The 19625-nt window shown below is 46.1% G+C and overlaps 1 protein-coding gene across 3 annotated transcripts in view; it reads left to right on the forward strand.

The window, feature by feature from the left end:
* Positions 1-19625, forward strand: part of LOC126497976 (sorting nexin-29) — a 356924-nt gene that overhangs the window by 101534 nt on the left and 235765 nt on the right. For all 3 annotated transcript variants that reach the window (XM_050136295.1, XM_050136287.1, XM_050136280.1), the window contains exon 8: positions 6147-6229. In XM_050136295.1, the coding sequence (XP_049992252.1) occupies positions 6147-6229 (83 nt within the window). The remainder of the gene's footprint in view (positions 1-6146; positions 6230-19625) is intronic.

A 19625-nucleotide genomic window follows, 5' to 3' on the forward strand; every position in this document is an offset into this window, starting at 1 on the left:
CTGGTAAGCCAGCTCGTGGGCTACACAGAATATTAGAAATGGGTTAGAACAATATGTAAGAGCTAGCCAATAAGAAGCTGGAACTAGCCGGGCCAGGCAGTGTTTGAAAGAATACAGTTTCCGTGTAATTATTTCGGGCATAACCTAGCCATGCGGGCGGCCGGGTGCCGGGGACTCAGCCCTGCCGCTCCTATTTCAACAGCTTTCAATACCATTAAACTTTTGTTTAATGACCTGATTTTTTGTTTAAACCTTTTGTTCCTGCTGTTAATCCCAAAACTGGAAGGAGAAAGATCGCTTACCCAAACCATCGTGGCCAAATTAATCAAAGCCAGCTGTTTTGTTCATGTGCACAGGTCACCTCTCCCTAAGGTGTCCTAAGAGGCTTGCACTGGATGTGAGGAAGACAAGTTTTCTCTAGCTCGGTGTGTGGGGGGGCTTCCAGGTGGGAAATTTGGTGGGTACAGTAGGCTGGGTTACAGGAGCAGGACATAACAAGGTGGTCATTACAGCTTTTTGAAACAAAGATGTGGTTGCAAGGTAGTCTTAAGGTGGTCACAACAACAGGTGACCAAAATAATGGTTTGAACAAAGCATGGTTGCTCTTTCCCGGAACAGGCAGTGCAGAACCATTTTTAGTTAAGCCCAGTCCTTGGGAAACAGAGCTTTAATTATAAAGAGCAATGATCTTAGTTTGTCTTTCCCATAAGATGGCTTTTAATCCCAAAATGGAGGCAGGCTGGTCCATTACTACCTTCTTTAGGTAGTTCTCATGGCTTTATGAGACCATCTTCTAGAAGTTTGGTGTAGCTAGATGCCATGTTTACTGAGTATCAGTGGCTAGTAGAGTTGAGGTACCCTAGGCCAAGCTTTCACCGGCCCAGGAGAACAGAGTTTTGTAGGTGTGTCTTATGGTGGTTTTTTGATGCCTGTGAATTACCAAATGCACTTAACAGGTTCGTTGGTTTTGTTTTGAGTAATTATCGTTTGAATGGTGCTGTCTGGGGCTGCTGGTTGTTTATTCTGACATCCACAGGCGTAATTGCTTTGACTTGCGCACATTAATTACTGCAGTCACTGGAAGCTGTGGGAGAAGCACTTGCTGCCACCTACTCCATGATTTACATCTTTCCTGAGCTTTCAAAGGAACCTGCAGGGTGGCCAGCAGGCGGATCAGGGCTGGCAGCCTGGACTCCTGTAGAAATGCTGTGGATTTTTCTCCTCCTCTGTGGCTACTTGCCAGGCCTTCCAGTCCTGACCACCATCATTTCTTGGCTGGTTGACTGCAATGGCTGCCTTCTAGAAGGTCACATGGCCCTTGTGTCCCCCTCACACCATTCCTTGGGTGCTCTCGGTCCTTGCCCTGGCTCAGGGGTATTCATGACTTGTGCCTGGTTCTAGTCTCTCCAGCTTCCTGGGGCTTTCCCAGCCCTTCCCTCTGGTCTAGTCTTGGGTCTAGCAGCCTGCATGGAACACTTAAAAATGCAGGTTTCCAGGCTCTGCTCCCTTGCTCTGAATCAAATTTGCATTTTAACAGCTGTGCAGGTGACTTACTTTCACCCTGTCCTTCATCCTGATTCTGGAAGCAGGAATCTTAAACCTCCTTCAGGTTTGTCAGCTTCAGAACAGCCCTGTAGACCCTCTATAAAACATTCCACCACCCTATTCCCTCCTTCCTACCCCCCTTCATTTTTATAAGATGCGGTATGGTCTGGAACTCTGCTACCTGTTTGCTGACCTGTAAGGTTACAGCTCTTTTGTGAATCCCACCTCTGTGAGGATGGGGAGACCCATTCTGTCCTGTGCCCATACATCATGTGTCTGATGATGCTCAGCACCCGTGTGAAGTCCAGAGAAGTGGTTGTTGGAAGAATTGTGCATGCTGTGCCAATCCTCAGAGCTTGAGTTCTGCTATTTAGGGAAGTGAAGTGAGGTGCAGAGAGGGCCTCCGCTGTGCTCAGCTGGATGTAAATAGGGCTTTGACCTTCACTTTAACGAAGGGTGGAGGTCAGAGAAAGTTCATTACCTTGGGCAAGCTATTTTTTTTAAAAGATTTTTATTTATTTATTATATATACGGTGTTTTGTCTGCATGTATTCCTGCAGGCCAGAAGAAGGCACCAGATCTTATTATAGATGGTTGTGAGCCACCATGTGGTTTCTGGGAATTGAATGCAGGACCTGTGGAAGAGCAGCCAGTGCTCTTAACCTCTGAGCCATCTCTCCAGCCCCCTTGGGCAAGCTATTTGACCTCTGAAAGTCTTACCTCTGTTTCCTATATTCCGCTCCTAGGCTCAGCATCAGGAGTAAAAATGCCTCATAGGATTACCATAGGGATAAAGTGAATGAATGCACATAAAGTTGCTTGGATCAGTTTAAATTTAGTTAATTAGGCTGGCACTGTAGCTTGTGCTTAGCAGTAACATGCTCACCTGGCATCTGAGATCCTAGGTTCAATCTAGGTACTGCCTTTCCCAATTCCTCATCGTTTCAGAGGGTCAGAGGCCTGGGGAGGGCTTAGCTGGTCCTTCTAGCCAGGGTCATGTGAGGTTAACCAGAGTGTTGGTTGGAGTTCTAGTCACTACTCAAGGCTTGATGGTGTTCTTCCAGGCTCACTCACGAAGCTGCCAGGTGGCCTCTTTTCTGCTCTGTGGCTTCTCACATGCTGGCTGGGAATAAGAGATGGGAATCTTTTAGAGAAAGATACTGTTGTAGTCTTCTTGTAATTGATCCCAGAAGTGACACGTGACACTTCTGCCACTAGAGTGAGTGAAGAAGTCCAGTTGACCCCAGGAAGCAAATATTACAGTTGTTAACAGGGTGAGACATTTGTGAATCACTTGAATTATCACTTGACAGTCAGTGAGCGACAAGTGAAAATGGGGGAGAGCTGTTGTCACTGTCATTGCTAAGTGTCTGAGAGCAGGAGCTGAGGTTGCTGTCACCGCTAAGCTAAGGGTCTGAGAACTGGTAAGAGCAGGAGCTAAGGTCACTGTCACCATTTGAGAGCTGGTCAGAACAGGAGCTGAGATTCGAACCCCAGGATGGCTGGCATTAATGCACTTCAGTGCCACTGGTAGTCAAGTGTCAGGTATTAATATATTATAATCGTAATATGGATTATGTAGTGAGGAGAATATACATTCTAAATGACTTCTCTGACTACAAGGTAAGGCCTTCCTTATGACGGACATGATAGCTCAGGGAATTGCTGGTGGTGTCCAATGTCGGTGTGTGCCCTCACACATCTACACACACACAAGTAAACAATTAAATGTTATAAAAATTTAAAATTATTCAGTTTTTAAATTTTTTTGCTAATTAGTTGTCCAAACTATGAGTATTGTTTTCCTGGGCTAGTGATATGTGAAGTTTAAAAGAAAAAAGAAAAAGCAGAAAAGGCACCTTTTAAATGAGCCAGATTTCTGTGACTGTCACAAAAAGCCGAGACAGTCAGCAAAGAAGAGAAAAGTGTTTGGTCTCACAGTTCTGTTAGGCTTTAAGTCCGTGGTTTTTTGGCTGCTTTTGAATCTGTAGTGAGGAATCATTCCCTGGTGGGGCAAAGTCGATCACTGTAGGGCCAGGAGAAGAGGAAGAGGACAGATGGGGCTGCCAGATCCCACTGCCTCCTTCAAGGGCACTCAGCTAGTGATGAAGACCTGCTAGGTCAATGGGTCTCTACTGTGGATCTCTACCTCTTGGGGGTTGAATGAACTTTTTACAGGGGTTGCATTTCATATATTTACATTATAATTTATAACTGTAGTAAGATTACAGTCATGAAGTAGTGCTTAAATAATTTTGGGGTTGGGGACACCACACATGAGGAACTATATTAAAGGATCCCAACGTTAGGACAGTTGAGAACCACTGCCCTAGATGCTAATTTCCACTACCTCTCAATAGAGCCAGGCCTGTGGAGGACATCAGTGGCAAGAACTCCTTTGATTGCCACCTTCCCTGAGTCCCTAATACTTACCTGGCTTCTTTAACTGGCACAACCTATCTACTGCTGTGGTCACTGAAGTCTCTGTCTCTCTTCAGAGTCACACTATGAGCTGTGTGTGTGGTTCCAATACTCAGGAGGCAAAGGCTCAGGGCTCACCTCATGTTCAAGGCTAGTTAGAATAATGAAGATGCTCTCATCATACACTGTGTTCCTAGTGGGTATCTGGGTGTGATGGCATTTGCCCTGTGGCTATGTAAGGTGTACCCACTGGGAAAAGTTGGGCCAAGGCTGTGCAGGGCCTCTTGCTGTCTTCTAACTTTCTGCAAATCTTTAGCTATTTCAAAATAAAAATTTAAAACAATAACTCAGTTTGGTTGTTCCTAGGGATCAGTGGCCAGCACCCCCCTGGCCAGCACACCAGGCCTTTATCCTTTCCAAAAAAAGTAAGAACACATTCTCGCTTGAGATTTTTCAGGCCCCAGAGGTGTGAAAGTGTTAATTTCCCACCAGGGCAAAGCCGGCTGGATTAAACTGGCAGCTGCCGAAGATATCCATCCAGTGAGCTGATATGTTCACCATGGCAATTCCTAAGCACCTGGTGCTTCCTGGATTTGACCCTTATATTCTCTGTCCCCAAAGGGAAGTGCTGTCTTTATAGACTGCATTGTGGTGTGGGGCACTGGAAACACACAGCTAAGTATGTGTGTAGCATTACACCAAGGAACCTCTTTCTGTCAATAGTCTGAGTTAGTGCTTGCTGTGGTGCAGTTGAAGAAAACAGCTTGGTTGCAGAAAGTGTACACTGTGGTCCTGCACCATACGCTGGACTCTGTAGGAGTGTGCGTGGTTTGTAGTGGTTAGCTGTGCATGCTGTAGGGCATGGCAGTGCACACCAGGTTTGCCGTTTTCCCTGAAGCGGGGAGAGCTGGAGAAAACGAATAGGAACATGATTTCCTTCTAGCCAAAAATGTTAAGGGAACATGTGTTTTTCTTCCATAAAGCATTCTCGTTTGCACATGCCCTGAGTGTGACAGGAGAGAGGAGAGTGTTGATGGGCTTTCTTTCAAGGTGCTGTGTTTTCATCTAAGTGCCCTTCTTAAATGTGTTCTAACTGCTGGGATATTCTGCAGTGAGTCTTTATTTGTATAGTCATAGAAGAAATCCGGTTTGAGCCCTTTTTATTGTGAAGACAGAACATTTGAGTGTGTTTAACAATACACTGGAGACCTGGGGTGGGAAGTGAAAGGGAGAAATAGAATGTGGGCAAGGACCCTCTTGTGGTGTAGCTGGTGAGAGACTAAACCTTGGTCTCTAGAAGGACACAGGAAAGTCTGTCTTGAGACAGAGAGACCTGGGGGTTACTGGAGACCTTGGCCATGTGATCTTGTTCAGAGACATTATCTGTCAAAATTCCTCTCTTACCGAACTGGGAGACTGCGACAGATCCAGGTCCATTGTGATTTTTCCACAAATGTTGGGTGGAAGAAAGTGCTTGTATGTGGTTCAGTGAGCTTATATGGGTGCAAACTATGTGATCTATGTGATAGATATAATGGATGAATGCATGCATGTGTGATTTGGTGAGCTGACATGTCCAAGGGCTAAGCTATATATGGTTGATGGTAATGAAATGTCAGGTTCTTTTTCTGGAGCTTTGTCATATGACCAGCCAGTGTACCTGGGGAATGGATTTGGGAAGTAGGGTGTGGTTATAGCCCAGTGTGTATCTACATTGTAAGACAATGGGGTTGGGGATGGATTTGGTCATGGTTTTCCCCCTGGTGTCCCAAAGTAGGAGTTGTGCTAGTTCCTGGGATCATATATGAACACTTAGCATTACACAAGTCATGCAACACACAGTAGTTGGTGCAGGTGAATTGTGTGTAGTGTGTGCCTGCCATTGGAGAAAACACTATCAAGGGCCTAACCCAGGATGGCACCTGGTAGTTTGGTGGGTTCACATAGCATATGCTTGCATTCCAAGTCTGTAGGCACAGGGACCAGTTGGCATTCACCAACATTCCCAAAAGAAAGCCCCAGAAGTATGCCCCGTCATTTTCAGTGCTGTGATACAGGACCGCACATTAGCATTGACAAGACACAGCTGTGTCTTTTCCTCACACAGATCCCTCCCCTGCTTAGGGTGGAAGGTGTCAGTTTTTAAATTTGTTTTTTTTTAAACATTCTTATACCTGCAGAGAAAACGAGGTGCTCAAAGTCCAGCTGAAGAAATATGTAGGAGCTGTCCAGATGCTGAAAAGAGAAGGTCAAACAGCAGAAGGTGAGGTGGAGCATGGGGGAGGGACTGACTGTTGGATGGGCAGGCTCCAGGAGTGGATGAACACATACTCCACTGAGTAGAAAAACGGTGCTGGTGGGCTTCCAGAAAACAGAGTGAAACAGAAAACCCTGCTGTGGATTTTTGCTAAATGAAAACTAGGGCTCACTAGACTTAGCAACAGTTGTATGATTTGGACACTTTTATGGACTTTAGGTGGATTATTGCGAGCCTTATGGAATGGCTGATTCTCATGAGACCAGGGATGTAAGCAGCAGAGAGTAGGCAGGGTGAAGAACCAGACCTCCCGGGACTTAGAGTTGCCGGGCTGCAATCCGACCCCTCTTGTAGTTTTTTAACGTCCCTATCAGTTTTCTCATCTGTAAAATGGGGTAGTTGGCAGTACTTGCTTTGCGAGGCACGAGGTATAGTAGCGTAAGGATTGGCACAGGACAGGTACTGGGTAATGCAAATGGTACAGCTCGGATGGAAATGCATCCTGGCAGTCGGGAGCCAAGGAATACCACAAAGTCACAACGCACAACAAACATCACACATGAGATTTATTGGGAGGGAAAAACCAGGAGGGTGGCTGCCTCTGTTCAGGCGAGAAACAGCAGAGAACTGAGCAGAACATAGGGTTTATATTGGGTTTCTTGCAGGGAGGGGGAGTTTCCAGGTGGCATGGGATTGGAGGAATTATGTGGCCTGATCTTGGCAAGCTCAAGCTCAGGGATTGGGTGAGGGTTTTTTTTTTTTTTTTTGGGTGGGGCCCAGCTACTCTTCTACTATAGCATTGGGAATGAATGGCCCTTAAAGCCATTAGGGTCATTAAGGAAAGAAACTTATGGCCTGAATGGAAACTTGCCTTGAGAATTTACAGAGTTTACTCAGGGAGTATCTGCCCATTGCAGGGACAGGCTTCCCTGCCACTTGAGTTGATGTGAATAGCCAATAGGTAATGCTTGGCTGTTGGTATTATTTAATATTTTAACTTTGACAGTTTTATGCATATGTGCAATGTGTTGGGATCGTATTCACTCTTGCTCCTCTCTCTTACCCTCTCATTCCTGAAAACCCCTGTCTTTCCAGCTAGTATCCTCCTACGTTTATGGACCCACAGCATTTGCATATGGAGGCCAGAGTCCAACCTCTATGGTGTTTATTATTAGAGTCATGGTATCTCACTGAACCTGGGTTACAAGCATATATCATGGTGCCAGGTTTTTTTGACACAGCTGCTGGGGATGCCAGATCCTCCCTCGTGCATGCATGGCAGGCACTTTTCCAGCTGCACCATTGCCCCAGCCCTTGGGCTTGCTTTTAGAAAGCACAGCACTCTGAGATGCATTTCTGAGCCAGGAGTTTTGGAGCACTTTCCCCAAACGCAGAAGCAGAACCTGTGGTCTACAGATTGCAGCAGAAGTTCCATTTCTTACACGGCAGCCTGAGTGCTCTGAAGCAGAGCTGGTGTAAGCTTTTTCAGCATGCACATGTGATCACCCTTGCTGACTTGCAGTGAGATGACAAGTAGTGGCAGCCGCTTTCCGCGCTCTCCAACGCGTCCTCTCACATTGCGGGTGGTCAGGGCTGAGCTCAGTAGTGGGCACACATCAGCTGCCCTGTTGCTGCTTATGGCGTCCTGCGGTTCTCTCCTTTTAGCTACAATTATCAAGGAGCACCAGCCAGTGCCAGCACCATGAAGACAGCCTTACACTCAAAACTAGGGCCAATAGTTTGTTAGTTCAAAGCTAACCTGAGCTTTATAGCGAGACACTGTTCCTAGCATCCAGTCTTTTCCACTGATTTTGGCATTGCAAATTACACACATGTAGGTACGTAATGAATACTTACGTGATGCTCCATAAGTGTGTGTGTTGATGTGTTTGTTTTTGTAAAAGGCAGTACTTTCCAAAGCTGCATAGCAGCTTTCTGCCCAAGCTCTGATCCTCCTTCTGAGAGGTCGGGACTCCTGCTCTAGCCCTACTCTCCACCTCTTCACTGCCTGGCCCTGGTGCCTGCAGGCTCATGGAACCTGAAGGAAGGCTGCTTTGCCATCGGATTAACGATGGCCCCTGGCTTCTGGTATCAGGGATGGACACAGCAATGTCTGAATTCCTGAGTTATAGGAGGGAACTGAGAACACATTTTCATAGCGTAAGCATAAAGTGTCTTTTAGTCCTTGTCAACACTGACTTAGACAGCTGTGAGCTCACTAGAGGGAAGAGACTGGGAATCTTTTTAGCTCCCCGAGCTTTGCAGTTGGCAGTAGTCTTCAGGGCTCTCCTGGGACTTTCACCTTTGTCCTTATGTTCTTGTTATGGACACATTCCTCCAGGTTTTAAAAATAAACAACATAATATTAACTTTTAAAATATAGTGTCAACAACCTTTAAATTTACAGGTACAGATCAGAGTTTCCACTCTCCCCCTGTTTCTGTGAAGCTGGAATGTGGAGTAGAATTTGGGGTGTCTTCCTCACTTGTTAGGAAGCCTTTGGTGGCTCCTAGCCGGGACAGAGGTCTGTGAAAGCTTGTCCCTGCCTTTGCTTCAGCTCTTGTTCTGATGTCACCTTTGTGTTCATCCTGCACTGTTACAGCGGTAGTAGAAGTGCCACCGCTCTGTGGTTAAGGAGGTCCTGCCTCTGCAGGGAACCAGTGTCAAACAGTTTCATGTATGACTAGAAAGCAGGCGTTGACTCCCCATGCTTTTGATTTCCCCTCTGGCATGTTGCTCAAGTCCTGCACCAAGATGTGTATATGGCCTGGGAGCTGGGGCCATGCTCTGTGAGGAAATGCCCCGTGAGCTTGAGGATCTGAGCTCAGTGCCTAGACCCTGACTTACAGAGCTGGTTGTGGTGACATACACTTGAAATCCAGCCAAGGTGAGATACAAGGGGATTCCTCAGTCTTACTAGCCAGCCAGACTAGCTAATTTGGTAATCTCTAGTGCAGTGAGACGTTCTTAGGTCAAATATCGATAGATAGTTAAACCCTCAGCCAGGGTCTTCCCCTGGTGCTGTTGTCATTCTGTACCCACATAGAAGCAAAGCCCCAAAGGTGGATGCACACACACACACACACACACACACACACACACACGCACGCACACATACACACACACGCACCAGGGTTCCACAGTGATACATACTGACTGTGTGTGTATGCAGGAATTATTTTAGGAAACTGGCTCATGTGGTTGTGGAAGTTCTTCAGCTCCATCATCTGTAATGTGTCCTGCAGACTAGACACCTGGGAAGAGTTGATGTCACAGCTGACCTCGAATCCTCCGATACATCTTTTTCATGGACCTTCTCTTTTCTTCCACCTTAAGGCCTTCGACTGAGTGAAATCCAGTTATACTATACAGGCTGACAAAGACATTCACAGTTGACATTTAGATTAGTATTTGATCAATATCTGCATTCCAGGTTCCAGTCATATTGTCAGTCACCATTGAGACATAAAAATAACCATCATTGCCACTGTCCAGAAAGTAGGAATCAAGATTTCTGCCTGTAGCTGCTGGTGGTGGTGCACACCTTTAATCCCAGCACTTGGGAGACAGAGTCAGGTGGATCTCTGTAAGTTTGAGGCCATCCTGGTTTACAGAACAAGTCTCAGGACAGCCAGTGCTACACAGAGAAACCCTGTCTTGAGAAACAAACAAACAAAACAAAACAAAGATTCCTGCTCTCACCTACTAGGTCCAGCACTTACTCTTTTCCTCCAAGTTTGATCGGCTTCTAGATCATGAGATGTATGGGTCCCCAGCCTGGATGTTGTGTGCTGAGCTCGCTGAAGTGCTGGTCTGGGCGTTCAGTCTCTGCTGGTAGGCTGCTCTGCTGTTTCACCTTACTACTCAACTTTGTTCTGAGAAAAAGACATGAAAGGGGGAGGGCATCCTCTTTCTGGATAGCCTGAACTAGTTGTGTGCTGTCTGCTAGTGGGAAACAGGGTAGGAGACCTCCTGGAGCAGACATCAGACCCTTCAGCTCAACACTTTTTAGCATGATGTTTGAGCAGACATGCTTGCTATGGGTGGTGGTGAGTGTAGCATAGTCATGCCCTTTCCTCCTCCTGAGAATCCTTCTCTTCCCTTGGTAAAGAGATACCACTGGGGAGGGAACCTGGAGAAATCATGATCCTTGAGAAAGGCAAGGCAGCCTGAGGGCTGTGGCTTGAATCTCTGCACTGGTTGCATTTAATGGCTGTGTTCTTGCTGGAAGTTATTTCAAAGTTTCTGATGCTAATTTGGGGGCTGAGGATAATAACAGTGACTTTGTGGACTTGCGTGCATGGAACAAGTGATGGGACATGTCAAATAGCAGACAATTTTCATTATAAATAGGGTTGGTGATGTTTTGAAGATCCAAGTTGAGGGTCAAGACAAATTAGCAGACACCTGTCTATTAGTTTGTAAAAGGTGAGCGATTATGGTGATAATTGTATAGTGAACCTCTCTGAAAGCTTTGCAGCCATTATCCTGATAAAATAGTATCTGGGTGAGGAAATAGCTTTCTGTCTTGTAAATAAAACCCAGGAAAGGGGTTCTAGTGCCTGCCCGAAGTGTTGAAGTCCTAGCAGCTGCCATGGATCAGAGAATATACACAGACAGACAGACAGACAGACAGACAGACAGACACACACACACACAGACAGAGAGAGAGACAGACACACACACAGACAGACAGACAGAGAGACAGAGAGAAAGGGGTGATATTATATTGTAATCACCCATGCTGATTGTGAATCTGGGTTCAACTGATCCTTTTGCCTTAGTCTCCAAGTGGCACATCTACTTAAAGGGTTGATATATGTGTGCACCCTGCTTTATTGTTAAACCTTTTGTTATTGCTTTGTGTATAGGTGTGGGGTGTGTGCCTTGACATGTGTGGAGGTCAGAGCACAGTTTTGTAGAGTCAGTTATTCCCTTTCATCTTCATGTGGGTTCCAAGGATGGAGCTCCAGTTGCCAGGCTTGCTCAGCAAGTGTCCTTACCTGCTGACCCACACCACCTGCCATCCGCCTTAGTTTTTGAGAATGGCTCTCTCATTGAAATAGAGCTGATTTGGTTAGACTGACTGACAAGCAAGCCCTGGGGAGCCTCCTGCTCCGGCTTCCTCAGTGCTGGAATTACAAGCATGTGCCACTGCACTCACTCCTTGCATTTTACTGAATTCTGTTCCCAGACATCAAAGGGTTGCTTTTTTTTTTTAGATTGAATTTATTGGAAAGGCCTAGAGAGTAATATAGCTAATACTCTCCATATTCACCTCTGAGGATTAACACCTTTATATTTTTCCATACATATTTCAGATTTTATTAAAAAAGGATTTATTATAGTTAGATTTCTGCTGCTGTGATAAAACACTGCCCAAAAGCCACTTGGGGAAGAAATGGTTGATTTGGCTTACACTTCCATGTCCATCACTGAGTGAAGTCGGAGCAGGAAGTCAAGTGGGAACCTGCAGGCAGGAGATGCAAGAGAGACCATGCATGGAACAGTGCTGCTTCCTAGCCCACTTTTCATGACTTGCTTATATAACCCTGGATTACCTGCTGCAGGAGCTGGGCCTCCCATGTTAATCAGCCATAAAGAAAAAGCCGCGCAATAGTGGCGCACACCCCAGCACTGGGGAGGCAGAAGCAGGCAGATCTCTGTGAGTCCGAGGATAGCTTGATCTACAGAGTGATTCCATGATAACTAGGGATATATAGAGAAACCCCATCTTGAGCTCCCTCCTCCCCACACAAAGAAAAGAAAATGCCCTGCAGACATACCTGCAGGCAGTCTAGTGGAGGTAGTTCTGTTGAGTGTCCCTCTTCCCAGGCGACTCTAGTTCACGTCAAGTTGACACAAACTCACTATCACCGAATTGAAAATTCAAAGTGTCATGGAAAATGCCCTCTGGGTTGTACTAGCAGATGTGCCAGGCCAACTCTGGTCCTCCTCAGATGCTGTATATCCCTTACTTAACACTGGGACCTGGTGAAGTTGGAGAGGGTGTTTGGCCGGGAGCTTTACCCCACCCCCCCGGCATCCATATATACAAGGAGTCTAAAAATGTTTAGTTAAAAGCATCACCTCAGCCCCTAACATCCTTATCCAAAAAAGTCTGGAATGTTTAGCTGGGGGCTTCACCCTAACTCCTGGCATAAGCTCCCTCCCCTGAGAGTTGCCTCAGTAGAAACTCCATCTCCAAGAAAACCCTCCAAATGGTGACCCCTCCCCAGGGAAGGTCAAGACCATTCCCACAGGTTATTTAAACTGCCCCCTCTCCCCAGAGAATGAACACGTGGTCTCCCCTTTTTTTCTCTCTGGTGGTCTCCCTGTTTCCCATGGTCTTTTGGTTCTCTGTTTTACTCTCCATGTTTTTCTGGGGGGCCACCCAGGAGTGCTGGCAGCCATTAAACATGGACATCTTCTAATTCAGTCTGATTTGGTCTGGTTGGGATTATTTGTATCGGTGGAGAGATTTGTCGCTTAACAGAGGGCGGTTAGGATGTGGTCAAGTCAGGCTCACATGGGATGGGAGTAGCCCCACAGCAACACACTGACTGGGCTGAGCACAGGCAATGTGAGGCTCAGAAACAAAGGGACAGATTCTGTCAGGGTGGATGGCAGCAGGTACTCAGTTGACTCTGCATTTTTGTTAGGAGGTTAGATGTTTGCTGGAGGATGTGTGCAGGACTATCTCGACCTCATTGTCATAGCATGCCCTTCATTGGCTTTGGGATACCATGTTGGGTTGGACGAGGCTTGGCTGTATCGAAAGGAAAACTGAAACCACAGTAGCTCCCATAGTTTTTCTCTTGCATGCGCTGTCTGGAAGTAGCTTGGGCTAGTGTGGGTATTTTCTGGCCACAGGCACTCCAGCTGCATCTCTTCTTATTCTTGATGCATGTCTTTTACTCTATGACTGCCTCATGTCACCTGTCAGGTGGCTGCGGCTCTGCTATCACATCCATATTCCTGGCAGGTGGAAGAAAGAGATGGGAAGGCCAGCCAGCATCCTTGCCTCTGGTAGGTTTGGGGTGTCTGATGGAAGTTGTTTGTGAGGGGTGGGACCTTGCTCCAAGCCACTTTTTGTGCCACTACGTCAGGGAAAATTTTCAGCAAAGACTCATGGTCATAGTTGCAGAGGAATCCAGCTCCTACTTTCAGAAGTGACCTACCTAAGTGTCCTGGTGACTGGGGAGAGGGTGATATTTTATTTGCTGTATTGAATTCAGCCCCAGCAGGACGCTTTCCTCTCCCAAACCACAGCAGAAACAGTTGCCTGGAAATATCCAGGATCCATTGGGTTCTGCTCCTTTTTATGATTTGTAAGAAACAAAGGTCCTTGTTTAGCATGCTCACCCCTCCGTATTTGCCAGTTTGACTGGTGTCTGCAGCCTGTCAGTCAGCCTCCCCCTGGCTTGTTTTGTTAAATGCCACTTTGGTTTTGAAACACCACTCTGCTTTAGTTTCTGATTACAGCTTTCCTGAGGCAACTGGTCATTTTGCTGTGCTTGAATGGGTGGACAGACTCCAGTGCCTCAGCAGAGTGGCCTGTCTGATTGCTTTCCTCGGGAAGACTGGAGACCATTTCCTGAAGAGATGCAGTGGTCCCTGGCTAGGTTACTTCGAGCTTGTGCTCTTATCCCTGTCCTCTGCACTTGAGGTCCACAGCCCACCCCCTTCCCTCTAGAACCTTCCTCCTGTCTGGCACCCCTGACCTCCAGGCAGGTGGTCCCTCCCCAACAGGTGCTCCCTGATGTCTCTGTTGCCATTTTCTCCAGTTTTTCATTCTCAGAAGTTTGATCTTACTGCCCAGTTGATACATAATTTTTAAAAAATTTATATGTGTGTGCCTGTCTATGTGCATCACGTGTATGCATGACATCAACCTCCCTGGAACTGCAGTTACTGGCAGTTGTGAACCACTGTGTAGGTGCTGGGAATCGACCCCCCCCCCTCTCATATTACATCACAACCATGATTTCCTCCTCCTTCCTCCCTCACCAACCCTTCTTCTCCAAATCCAGTTCTCTTCCCTTTCCTATAGAAAAGGGCAGGCCTCCCAGGGGTATCAACCAAACATGGCATGTCAAGGTATAGTAAAACTAGGCATATCCCCTCATATTAAGGCTGGACTTGCAACCCAGTAGTAGGAAAAGGGTCCCAAAAGCAGACAAAAGGGTCAGAGGTAGTTAGCCCCTGCTCCACAGTTATGAGTCTGTAATTCTTTTTCTTTGATTAATCCTTGTATAGTTTGGTATCAGGGTGATTGTGGCCTCACAAAATGAATTTGACAATGCTCCTTCTGTTTCTATGTCTTGGAATAATTTGAAGAGTGTTAGTATTAGCTCTTCTTTGAAATCCTGGTAGAATTCTGCACTAAACCACCTGTCCCTGGACCTTTGTTGGTTGAGATACTTTTAATGACTGCTTCTGTTTCCATAGGGTTTTTTTTAAATAGGTCTATTTAATTTATTTATTTGATCTTGATTTAATTTTCTTTCTTGACCCGGTGGCCATTCAGTAAAGAGTTGTTGAGTTTCCATGAGTTTGTAGGCTTTTTGTTGTTGAAATCCAGCTTTAATCTGTGGTTGTCTGATAGGATGTAGAGGTCACTTCAATTTTCTTGTCCCTTTTGAGACTTGCTTTAACATTTTTTTTGTCTGATGGATGTGTTTCTTCTATTGTATCTTTAACATTTGAGATTTTCTCTTCCATCTCTTGTATTCTGTTGGTGATATTTGTATCCGTAGTTCCTGTTTACTTACCTAGATTTTCCATTTCCAGAATTCCCTGTTTGCGTTTTCTTTATTGCTTCTATTTCTATTTTCAGGTCTTGAACAGTTTTATTTGTTTCCTTCAACTGTTTGTTTTTTTCTTGGCTTTCTTTAAAGGATTTATATTTGTCCTCCATTGTTCTCTTTGTTTCTTCCTTGATTTCTTTAAGGGATTTGTTTGTTTCCTCTTTAAGAGTCTCTATTATCATTTTTATAAAGCTGGTTTAAAGTCATTTTCCTGTGTTCCAGATGTCCCGAGATATTCAGGGATGACTGTGGTGCGATAGTCAGCTCTGGTGGTGGCATATTGTCCTCGCTGTTCTTGTGTTCTTACATTGGGTTTGGGGTGATCACAGGTCTAGATGCTGATTTCTGGGTTTGTCTTTGTTGGATAAGTGTTTTATTCCTTGGTTTCTGTTTCCCCTCTGGTCTTCTTGCTGGAGGGGCTTGCATTTGAGTAGAAGGTCCCCACCCAAGCTGGGAATTGGACTTCTGATTGCTGGCTGGCCTCTGGTGGAACAGGGGCGTCCAGTGCACAAAGCACTCTAATCACTGGGCATTTCTCTGGGGCCTGCACAGTGATGTGTTAAAATTCTTGTTTGTTTTTCTTGTCGACATATTCAAGAAACATTTGCCAAGATGGAAACAGAGACTGACCTGTTGGTATTGTTTAGATTTTTGTTGTTGTGCTATCAGGGATTGAGTCCAGGTTCAGCAAGTATTCTACTGAGTGAAGCCCCTGACTTGGTTTGGCATCTTCCTGTATGAGTGCCTGTGGGGGACTTTGCTGGGATTTAGGGAGGAAACATGAGTGCACATTGACTAAAGAGCATTTTAAAGGAGTCAGCGTGAAGCAAGTCCTGTCTGCCAGGATCTTTGCTAGGTCTGCACAGTCAATATTCCTGCCTTGTGCAGCCTGTTCTGGTCTTTGGGTCCTTGGCGGGGATGCAGAAGCTGCTGAAGGTAGAGCCGGTGTGAACAGTGAGCCAGCCTGTGCTCAAGTCTTCTTCTTGCCTTGTGTGTATGTTTTAGGTTGTGTTATCAAATGTCTGCCCAAGTGTACAAGTACACTTGGAGTGTTAGAGCTGGGTTCTAGGCAGACACCCAGATGGGAAGTGGGAAGTGAGTGTACTGGTGTCTGCCCATGGCCTGAGTGACAGACGAGATGAGGGACATGCTGTTTGCTAGCACTGATCACACTTGGGCCAGGCATTCCAGGCCTAGGCTGAAGCCAAGCTTCCTCATCATAGGGATCCAGTCTCTCTAAACTCTTCCAGATGAGGTCAGGCCTGGCACACATTGCCTTGAATTATTCTTGCCTGCATTGTATATTGGGATTGTCTCATTTTAACACTGTTAGCAGCATGTGGCTTCCATTTCTGGGTGGTTAGGATGACCTGGTGCTGTTGGGTGGTCTTGCCTCTCCTTTTGGCTGCCACCTGTGTAAAATGAAGGATTCAGAGTAGACAGCAGAGGGATGCTTACCTGTGAGCCAAAAGCTGCCTCCTGAACTTCTATGCCTTTGTCATCACAAAAACAGTTTGTGATTTCTTTCCTTGTTGGAAAATACAAACAAAACCAAATCCACAAAGCTAATGTTTTATAGAAAATGAATAAAAATGTCATCTCTGGTGGCATACATCCATGACCCCAGCAGTGGGAAGGCCAAGGCAGGAAGAGCTTGAGTTTGAAGCCAACTCAGAATCCTGGGCTACCGAGTGAGTTCCCGGATAGTCAGGGATACAAAGTGAGACCCTGTCACAAACAACGGCAGCAGGAACACTGGGAAGAAAGAAGAGACACACAAAGGATAAGGGAACGGTTCTTTACCCTTCCAGCTTTCTTACTGTTGTGGAAGGCAGCTTCAAGATCTGGCTCTGGCTTTGTGCTGTACCAGTTCTCTGGAGTAAATGCCCTCTGCCTGTGACCACTCCCTTCTTGATAAGTACAATTTTTATGTGGGTGTGAAGAAAGCTGATGGTACAACAACTCAACAAATAGTTGATAGGTATTTTAATATTGAAGTCGGGTCGTGGTATATAAGGTATGAAGGCTAGTAATGTCAAGTGTCTGCTAGCCGCCAGTGAGACACGTGGCAGACAGTCCCAGCAGATGAAGGTGGTGGCAAGCTGACCACTTCATTCATTATGTAGCCTGGCTGGAAAGGTTGTAGCATGAGCGTTGAGGCTGTTGAGTCTGCGGGTTTGGTGCAGAAAGTTCTAATGCTGTCTTTCACTAGCACATTACCCAGCATGCCCCATATCATTACCCACCTCCGCCCCATGCTGTTTCATTTGGAATCACTTCTAAGCTAAGACTTCAAGTTCGTTTGTTTATCTGTCTTACTTTGTATCCTGGGATGGCTTCAAAACTACCATCCTCCTGCCTCAGAACTCCCCTGCTGTAATCCCTGTGATTACAGGTATATGTCTCACCTGGCTCAAGTTACCCCTAAAAGTTCTGTGGTTTGCCCATGGCATTGTCATGTAGTCACTTTGCTACAAGGATGTCTGGGAAGCAGCACCTGTGTTTTATGTCACCTGCCTTGGTGTACAACCCCACGGAATGAAGAACAGCTGTATGGAAATACCGGTCATCTCTGCTATGGGCCTCAGCAACCAAGTTCCATGAGCAGTGCTGTGGCTTTGATGGAGACAACAAGAATAGAAAGACAGTCTCCATTCAGTACTGTGGGATTTTCAGGTGACTGGCTCACTGGGTAACAAGAGGTGTCCTTCTCTTTGTGCTTAGTGGCCAGCTGTCCTTGTCTAGTGTGCATTGGTGTCACAGAGGGTTGGACTGACCTTGGCCTATGTCTTGTTTATCAGTGGTCTGATGAAACTCTTCAGGCCCAAGGCCTGCTGTTGTGTCATTTGGAAGGGACACAGACTCAGCCAACGCTATCCCACCCCATCTCCTCCCCATAAAACCTGACGCCAGCTCAGTTAACAGTGGGCCACAGACCTGGGGAACAATATTAAACGACCCTGTCTATGTTGTTGGCTTGTCTTCAGGAAGACAGAATGGAATTTATTGTAATATGATGATGCACATCACCCATCTCTCCCAGTGCCGCCTCTTAGGTAACCAGACCTGAATGATGCATGTAAGCGTATGCAAACCTCATGTCCTAATCACATGCATGCCTGCTCTGCATTCCCCCAATGTGACCAGCTTGGCTTTGGACAGACAGCCTTGCTTATAAATTCAGGTTTGTATGGTTTTTAAAATGTATTTTGTGTGTTTGCTTGCATGTATGTCTGTAGCACATGCACTCACGATACTCATAGAGGCTGGAAGAGGGTGTTGATTTCCCTGGCACGAGAGTTTTGAGTGGTCAGCTGATATCTGGGTGCTGGAATTTGAACTGGGGTCCTCTAAAGAGCAGTGAGTGCTCTTAGTCACTGAACTGTTTCTCCATTCCTTCCCGTTCTGTTGGGACATTCCCATACCCATTTGTTGTATCACTGATACCTGTTTTCATGAGACTGTAATAGAGCTGAATAGCTCCAGCAGAGACCAGGGGGTCCTTACACTCCAAAATAGTTATCACCTGACATTTGGAGGGAGTTAGAGGCCCAGACCTGCCTTGCCTTTCCAGGTAACATTGTCCCTCAACAGAACTTCTCTGGGTCAGCCTTTCTGTGTCAGATTATTGGAATCACCATAGGAATACTGTCTGTTCACAACTCATTCTCTGCAGGTGCCGATGGGCTGAGCACTGCAGAGTGCCGGCTGGCAGGTAGGGGTCAGCAGCAACCTCTGTGCCTCCTACAGGGACAGACCTTCCTTGGAAGTGGGTGTGTGTGTATCCACATCTTGATCATCCCTCCACCAGCACTGGTGCACACCTACCATCCCACCTGCCAGCCTGCACTCTGCTTCCTTGGCTTTGGCCCAGACCAGACATGAGAACTGTGGTTCTCCTATTAGAAAGGTCTGTTGAGGCCTGCAATTTTATTATAGTAACAACTTCCCCAACTTTAGCAGACAGTTGAAACCAGCTGATAGTAACAAGGACGTGTGGTGTTTCTGGAACCAAAAAGCCTGGGGTGCAGAGATGATTGGGTGTGTGTGCCAGGAGAGCCAGCATTGTATACATTCATTCTGTTTCCAGACCAGGTGTTTCCTGTCAGGCAGGAGAGGCGGGGAGGGCAGGTACAGTCACGTAGAAGCCCTAGAACTTAGGGCTTGCATGGGCTCTGCAGTGGTAGGAGCAGAGGTGACTGAGCTGAGCTGGAGAGAAAGAAGAGTCAGAAGAAATGGCCCAATTCAACTTCCATGTTGCTTCCTCTGCAGTGCCATTGAACCCCGCATCTTAGGTTGTTTCCGAGCACACAAGAAACGGAATTCTGCCTTTAAAGGGACCGTGACTTTTAGGCACCTAAAATATTTTTCTTTTCTTTCTGTTTTTTTTTTTTTTAAATTTCTGACATTGTTTGAATTTAATGATTCATATTACGAATTATTCATGAAAATGATCTTTTAAGCGTCTTATAATAGCTGAAATTATCCTTCATTAGATACTGACAGTTCCTGTGATGGGTGTAATTATAAAAAATATTCTTAGGCTAGCTATATTCTGCAGTGTTAAAATTACGCAAATGAGCAAGGGACAG

This window comes from Alexandromys fortis, unplaced genomic scaffold, assembly GCF_014885135.2.
Source record: "Alexandromys fortis isolate MF-2015 unplaced genomic scaffold, M_Fortis_MF-2015_v1.1 scaffold_29, whole genome shotgun sequence".
NCBI classification, from domain to species: Eukaryota; Metazoa; Chordata; class Mammalia; order Rodentia; family Cricetidae; genus Alexandromys; species Alexandromys fortis.